The following is an 8317-nucleotide window of genomic DNA, read 5'->3' as shown; positions in this document are numbered from 1 at the left end:
TGTGTGTGTGTGTGTGTGTGTGTGTGTGTGTGTGTGTGTGTGTGTGTATTTATGTGATGCTCCCATTTTACTGGCGTCAGACAGAAAAGTGAAGTCTTACATGGATTTTGTAAACAGAACTATGGTTTAGACATGGTGACAGGCTTCCTTTAGATGGTGCCATTCTTTTTCCATAGAGCTTCTTATTACTAGACTGAATCCCACTGATTTTCTAGGACACTGCCTGCTTTGAGACCCTTTCCCCCAAAGGCAAAGAGCCAAACTTTGGGGAGGGGGATGCATCTGAGTAGCCTGCTTCTCATCACAAGAACACACAGCAAATAAGAAGGATATCCTGGAGCTACTGAGCCTGGAACAGAGCATGAGGGTGGAAAAAGAGCTGAAAGAGATGTCTGGGAATGGAGTGGAGGGGAAAAAGGGGGTTTCAAGGCTATCAGCTGGCTGAAGGGCTGGCTCCAGGCACAGACTGACCAATGAAGGGGTGAGTCAGAGCTTGAGGAGAGGAAGCCAGGCACCAGTGGAGTCTTGCTAAGTTTGGGCAGTATCCCCTCATACCTTTTCCCTTCTTCCCTCCTCCCTTCTCTCCTCTGTTCCCCTTCCTCCCCTCCCCCTTTCCCAAGCCTCTGTACTCACAGGTGAGCTCAGCCCATTTGGTACTGGGATTATTGATGTTTCGCATTGTGAAGCCATGCAACCCTTCATATAGCAGCTCTCGATAACGGATCCGGAAGCCCAGCAGGATCCCATTGATCTTGTCTTCAGCTGGTGGCTGGAGATGGAGGGGACCCAAGGGGGAGATATTCTATGTCATATACTTGTGAAGGGGGAGATATTCCAAATCATAAACATGTAAAATCACACGTTATCTTCCTACACACAGGTCTGACTGTATCACCCACCTCTCACCATAAACTCTACTGGATCCCTATTACTGGCAGGATCAAACGTTAAATCCTCTTTGGCTTTTAAAGACCTTCATAATCTGGCTTCTTGCTATCTTTCCATTCTTCTTACACCTTATTTCCCTCCAGGTACTTTGTAATCCTGGGACAGTGAGATTTTCCCCACAAGACTTTCCATCTCCCAACTCTGTATTTTCTCTGGCTGTCCCCCATGCCTGGAATTCCCTTCCTTGTCATCTCTGCGGCTTGGCTTCTCTCGCTCCCTCCATGTCTCAGCTAAAACCCCGCTTTCTCCAGAAGCTTTCTCCCTTAATGCTAGTGGCTCCCCTCTGAAATTACCTACTATGTACCCTGTCTATTTCTTGTTTGTACATAGTCATTTTCATGTTGTTTCTCCCATTAGAAGGTGAGAACTCCTTGGGGGTAAAGACTGTTCTTGCCTTCTTGGTACCCCCAGTGTGTAGCATGGTTCCAGAATATAGTAAGTTCTTATAAATGCTTGTTTACTGACATATACTTACCCCCACCTTTCTCTATCATTTGTTTGTACTTTCAAATATACTTCTTCTCTACCCACTGGGTGCGCTGGTAAATACTTAACAACTAGGTGGTGGTGGTGGTGGTCAAGTACTCAGGACACATACCACCTGTATTATAAACATTTTCTCTTTCACTTCCTTAAGTCTATACAATCAATAAAACAAAATTCATTCCTTGATTTCTAAGATTTAAATGTTCATACAGAAAACTTTAAAATTGGCTGTCTTTATTGGTATAAAATGGTATAAGCTGGTTTCTGTTCTACCTTCTCTTGAAAGTTAGGGCAACTAGGTGGTGCAGGGGATAGAGAACTGGCCCTGGAGTCAGGAGGACATGAGTTCAAATCCAGCCTCATACACTTACTAGCTGTGTGACCCTGGGCAATTTTTTTTTTTTTTTTTTTTTTTGGAGGGAATTGGGGTTAAGTGAGTTGCCCAAAGTGATACAGCTAGTAAGTGTGGTGAAGGAACATCTCTAAACACAGATTTCAAAAAAAAAAAAAAAAAAATATATATATATATATATATATATATATATATATATATATATATATATATATATATATGATTTTAAATGAAACCAGTAGAGCACCAGCCCAGGAGTCAGGAAGATCTGAGTTCAAATGCAACCTCAGACATTTACTAGCTGTGTGACCCTGGTCAAGTCACTTAGCCCCAATTGCCTCAAAATTAAAAAAAAGTGACAGTAATATGTTGTTGGGATGGAAGTCACTGGGGGTGGAGAGGGAGAAAGCAGAAGGAATATTGGACTTGAAAGACCTGGTTTTGAGTTTTGGTGTCAATACTTATTAGTTATGTGACTTTAGATAACCATCCCTCTGAAACTTAGATTCCTCATCTGCCAAATAGGCAACATAACCTTGCACTATTCTACTCAGAATTGTTGGGATGAAAGTCACTTGGTCAACAAACATTTCTTAAAAACACCTACCACATGCCAAGCACTGTGCTAAGAACTGGGGAAACCAAGAAAGGCAAAAAATGAACAGCCCCTGCCTTCTGAAGCTTTCATTCTAATGAGGGACACACCATGTACCAGACATGTGCAATGTAAATGGCAGGGAATATTAAAAAGAAGGCTGTGGCAGCTGGAAAAGTGTGGGTGGGGGTAGGAACCAGTAATGTTCTCCTCTAGCAAATGGGATTTGAGCAGAGTCTTGAAGAAAGCCAGGGAAGGTGATAAACTGTAAAATGCAATATAAATTTGAACTATGATTTACAGGTCCCTACTGTTACAATGTTTTAACAGTGGATTTGTCTGCACTATGAAAATAAAAATAAGGGCTTACTATGAGCTTTAAAAAACAAAAACCAAACTCAATAACTCTCCCAAAGAGCGGCAGCACGGTATTTGAGACAGAGGAAGGACTTCTTACATGTGATAGCCTCAGAGCCACAAAGACCAGGGTTCAAATCTTGCCTTTGTGACATACTGGCATGCGTGACCCTGGACAAGTCGCTTAATTTCTTAATAAGCATTTATGTAATATGAAAAACAATTTATATGGCAATGATAAGATAATAAGCATCTATATAGTACTTTATTTTGTTTTGTCCTCATAACAACCTGGAGTGGCATGTGATATTATTATCTCCATTTTACAGATGAGGAAACCGAGGCAGGCAGTTTTGTTTTTTTTTTAGTGATTTGCCCAGGGTCACACACAGCTAGTAAGTATCTGAGGCAGGATTTGAACTCAGGTCTTCTTGACTCCAAGTTCAGCTCTCTACCTACTGTACCAGCTAGCTGGTGAGTCTAAGAGTTGAGAAGGTACTAACCTGCATTGGGAGAGGGAGTTTTCTTATTTAGGAGCCCCCCACCCCAAACCAATGAACTCATAGATCCAGTTCCTATCTCTGTAACTATTACTTCTTATTCCTAAGATCCCTGTGAGGTAGCGAGGGTCAGGTAGTATTATTATTCTTCCCCATTTAGCAATAGGAGAAGCTTCAACCCAGAGAAAGATGAAGCAAGTTAGTAATAGATCCAAAAATCCAATTCTTTGGTACTAGATGCTGCTGCCTTTCTTTCAGGTTTGTGCCATCTTCCCTACAGCTGCTGAGCTGTCGTTCTAAACTCCTTGGGTTTCTGAGAGGCTATGACAGAGGGTCCCCTGAATCTTCCAGAACACACAACCACCACACAGCATATGCATACACACACACACTCACACACACACATGCACATACATGTATACACACACATTCTTTGCCCTCCTTTTCTCTGCTCAGCCCCCATCCATAGGGATTTTATGTGTAGCTTAGGATATTAAAGAGATATCAGGGAGATACTTTTTTGAAAAAATGATAGCAAATTTATGAAACCTGCCAAAATGGTTCTTGCTTTAATTAGCCCCTTAATTGCCTCTTAGCCTGCTGGTGGAGTTTTCATGCTCTCTGCTATCCTACTGCTCTGGTTTTAAGTTGCAACTTCTTGAGGTAGCGCTGGAGGAGACAGCACTTTTATTCAAAGGGCTCTTGGATCTCAAGAGTAAAACTCATGAAATTTGGACTAGATGCCATCTCTCTTAGGCTAGGGGTCGGGCAGAACTCTTTCCATAGCTGGGATAGATGACTAGGGGAAGAACCCCCACCACTGGAGGGTAAGCTGATCCCTTTGCCTTCAGCTCTCTCCCCATCCCCCAGTCGCAGAACAATGGAAACTGGGATCCCCTTCTCTTGCCTTACCTTCCTCCCTCTCCACCTCTTTGACAGGGACTGTCCCAGAGCCCATCTAGAATAGCTGGCTGATAGGAAAAGCTGGTACCCTTCCACTTTGCTGTTCCTTCTGTGTTCTCCCTCTATCCCCAAACCCATGCAGGTGACAGGAAGGCAGAAAACACTGCTGTCAACAATGAGGGCTTCCTCTCTATCTTTTCTCCCCGCTTTTCCCACACTGCCTGACTACTACTACTTCACAGAGCTTTATGGGAGTCAAAATCCACAACTCCATTCCTTCTGATGAGATGGGAGAATGTCAGGTCCTATTGCCTACTCTGCCTCCATACCTGGCAGGCTTCTAGAACTGCCATGTTTACTACTTATATAACCTAAGGGCTTCTGGGCCTTGCCATCCATCCCTCTTCTGCAGCCTTAGGATTTTGGGACCTTTCTATCTACCCTGTAGTCAGACTTTTTTTTTTGCTAGACTTTTTTTTCACCTTTTTATTTTTAACAGTATTTTATTTTCCCCCCAGTTATATCTAAAGTCAATTTTTAGCATTCATTTTTATAAGACTTTGAATTTCAAATTTTTCTCGTTCCCTCCTTTCCCTCTTCCTAAAATGGTAAGCAATTTGATATAGGTTATATATGTGCAATCATGTAAAACATATTTCCATATTAGTCACAGTTGTGAAAGAAGAAACAGACCAAAAGAAAAAAAAACCCTCACAAAAAATGAAGTGGAAAACACTTTGATCTGCACTTCGGGTCCATCAGTTCTTTCTCTGGATGTGGGTAGCGTTTTCCATCACGAGTCGTTTGTAACTGTTTGGATCACTGTGTTGCTGAGAAGAGCTAAGTCATCCACAGCTGATCACAGACTTTCTTTATGTATTGTCTCCTGCAATCAGAGAGAGTGAGCTCTTTGGAAACAAGAGCTCCCAATTGTTCTAGGTATGCCTAGCGCTTAGCACAGTGCTTGGCACAGAGCAAGCGCTTCATTAAGCGGGGTTTTTCCCCATTCATTCATCGATGCAGGCTGCTGTCTGCAGAGGAGCAGGGCAAATTAAACCTGGGATCCTATAAGGTGGAGCCTATATCACTGTTCCTTGGACATCGAGGGCCAGTGTCAGGAACTCTTCCCAGGAGAGATTGGAGGATGTGAGGAGAAGGCAAGAGACAGGCTCAGAAGGTCACTGACAGGAACTTGGCATCATGCCCCAAATCCTCATTCCCTTTAGGCTTAGAGGTATAACAAGCTTATAGGCTATTTTGGTAGTACGGTGGGGGGAGGCAATGACCTTCTCTATCTGCGGAAGCATCAGTGAGTGTCTGACTTGGTGGAGAATTGAAGAAAGGGGGAGGGGGGAAGCTGCTGATTTCCCTAGAAGGAAAGAACCTAAAACAAGCCTTCAAGCACAAAGCTAGGAAGGAAGGTGTGTGAGAAATAAGGGACACATATCTATTTCCAGGTTTGATTGCTGGGAATCTCTTCACTTGCTGGTAGAATATGTGTGGGAGGCCTCAGATAAGACCCTTTTCTTTATTTACAATGCAATCCTTGTACATGTGCTTTGGGAGAAGCTGCCTTCTCTCTTCACTGTAGTTAATCTCTTTCCTTGGTGCCCTTTTCTTTTCTATCTAAAAGGAGCATCAGGTCCATTTCTTAAGGCTTTCCTAAGGGTTGGGTCTCAGCGTAGAGCATATTCCCACATCTTTAGGAGGTCACCCCCCCAACTCCCCCACCCCGTTCCTTGACCTTCCAGTTCCTCCATACCTGCCAGGAAATCAGTACCGAAGTGGTGGTGTGGGGAGTGACAGAGAGGATGGTGGGAGCTTCTTCTGGGGCTGTGGAGAGAGGGAAAATGGTGACATCCAAGAGCTCAGAGCCTCCCCTCAAACTCTGAGATGAGCCCTATGATTTCTTGCTGTTGGTAGACCAGTATGAATAACCCTTTGATCTTCATGGTGCTGGGGGCAGAATTACCCCCTAGCTGGGGGAAAATGAAACCTATCTGATTTCTTCAGAGAGGGGAAGAGGGGCATCCTGGGGACTACAGAGGAAGGACCGAGAGGGGACAGCCAGCCTAATGCTTTAATGCAGCCTAAACCCCAATGGGTTTAGGTGTGTCTGGCTCCCTTTGCCTTGTTTCTTAGGTCTATGGCAATTTCTGAGATGATGCTCTAAGCACATCCACATTGAGAAACCATGGCTTGGATTGCTTTGGGTTCCTCACTCTGGATTTCTTTAGGATGTGAGAAAAGAGCAAATACTTGAACCAGAGACTAGGCTGGTGGCTATATAATGTGGTAGCTACCATTTAATATCATTTAAACTGGTAACCTTGAGTTTTTTCCCCTTCTTGCTCCCCTGAGTCTGAGGCCACATTAAGATTGGTCACTCTCCACTCTTCTAGAACTCCAACCAGAGACTAGCCTGCGACTTCTCCCACCTTATGGGCTGAGAGAGATGGAGAGTGCGCACAGTACTTGCTGTCCCCTTGTAGCTCCAGGAAATGGCTCAAGCTAAAGCTACACCATAGCCTGGGGAGGAGAAAGGGTCACTGACCAGCCTGTAGTGTGGTGAGGGATTCTGATTCTTCACTGTATTCACTGTCCCCAATGTCGTTGGTAGATTTGACTCGGAATTTGTAGGAGGTGAAGGGCTTGAGCCTGGGATGAAATAAAGAGATAATCTGATTAAATGAATGAATAATAGTCCAGGTTCCAAAAGGATTTTTGTCCCCAGTCTCTGACCTCTTTGTGCTCATTTGCCCATCCTGAGCTGCTGAGAAGGGGCATGGGTACTCTCATTCTTGTTATAAATGGGAAAACTGAATCCTGGAAAGGTAATTGACTTGGCCAATATCCAGTGCTCTAAGTAGGGGTAGGCAAGATGGGCAGACATCTAAAGCACCATACATAGTGGTGTAATAAGGATACTTGTAGTGTTACTAGAGTACTGTATTTACTATATTACTATAATATAACTATAAATTTACTGTTTACAAATTTATAAATTCATACAGGATCACTGGATCATAGACTTCAAATGGGAAAGGGCTATTGAGTCCTACCCCCTCATTTTACAGATGAGAAAACGGAGGCACAGAAAGGTTAAGTGACTTGTCAATGTTCACAGAGCTAAGCACCTGTTGCCTCCACACTCAGTGATCTACCCACTGCACACAAACTACATTCATTTATTTTAATTTTTTAAAAAATTTTTTGGAGGGGGGAAAGGCAGGGCAATTGGGGTTAAGTGACTTGCCCAAGGTCACACGGCTAGTAAGTATTAAGTGTCTGAGGTCATATTTGAACTCAGGTCCTCCTGACTCCAGAGCCAGTGCTCTATTCACTGTGCCGCCTAGCCTCCCCATACATTTATTTATTTTAAAATGTTTCACTGATGCCTTTTAGCTTAAAGCATTTTCTCTTTTCTTACATCCTAAAGAAACCCAGAGCAAGAGACCCAAAGCAATCCAAACAATGGCTTCTGAATGTGGGTGTGCTTACTGCATCCTATCTGGATATAATGCTAAACTTTTAGCTTTGCACACATAATATCTAGATATAACTCTCACCCCTCTCCCTAGCGAGTTCTCACTTGTAACAATGAAAAAATAGTTAAGCAAAATCAAGTGAACCAGTGACCTTGTCTCATGGTGTATATAACATTCCATACCCATGGTCTCTCAACTCTACTGAAAGGAGGGAGATGCTTCCTCATCTCTTTTTGGTGACCAAGGCTGGTCATTATAATTACTCACATTAGAATACACAAATATTTCATTCCAGAAAACTGTACTTTTCACAGCATGCAAGTGGGTAATTAAAGCAAGTATTACAATGAAGGTTCAAAGTCCCCTTTGGATAGTAACATGCAGGCACCAAATTTTCAAATTCACTGAGGGGTGGAGGGCTGTAAGTTTCAAACCTGGACTATTAAGTTATAAATGTATCATCTCACCTGTTAACAACACACAGCAAATGAGGAGACAGAGAAATAAAGACCAGAGACCACTGCCCCAAATTTCCAGGTTGGGGCTTTCTCAACTCATGGTACCTTAATTTTCTGACTTCCTTTAAGCTGTGAGCAGGAAGCTGCTGAGGACATGTGGATTCATTTTAAGCTGTACAGTGTGTGTGTGTGTGTGTGTGTGTGTGTGTGTGTGTGTGTGTGTGTGTGTG

General features: G+C 43.2%; 1 protein-coding gene across 1 annotated transcript in view; it reads right to left on the bottom strand.

Annotated features, from left to right (window-relative positions):
* The window catches only part of SDK2 (sidekick cell adhesion molecule 2), a 479875-nt gene that overhangs the window by 71748 nt on the left and 399810 nt on the right, over positions 1-8317 (bottom strand). Inside the window, exons 29-31 of the mRNA XM_069076864.1 lie at positions 6696-6799; positions 5904-5974; positions 634-769 (exon numbers count right to left, since the gene is read on the bottom strand). Of these exons, the coding sequence (XP_068932965.1) occupies positions 634-769; positions 5904-5974; positions 6696-6799 (311 nt within the window). The remainder of the gene's footprint in view (positions 1-633; positions 770-5903; positions 5975-6695; positions 6800-8317) is intronic.

The sequence above is a fragment of the Petaurus breviceps genome, unplaced genomic scaffold, assembly GCF_028583685.1.
Source record: "Petaurus breviceps papuanus isolate PSGF00001 unplaced genomic scaffold, PetGlider_PUasm1.0 90925, whole genome shotgun sequence".
Taxonomy (NCBI): Eukaryota; Metazoa; Chordata; class Mammalia; order Diprotodontia; family Petauridae; genus Petaurus; species Petaurus breviceps.
The sequence above is the reverse complement of the archived record's forward strand: the minus strand, read 5'-3'. Positions and strand labels throughout refer to the sequence as shown.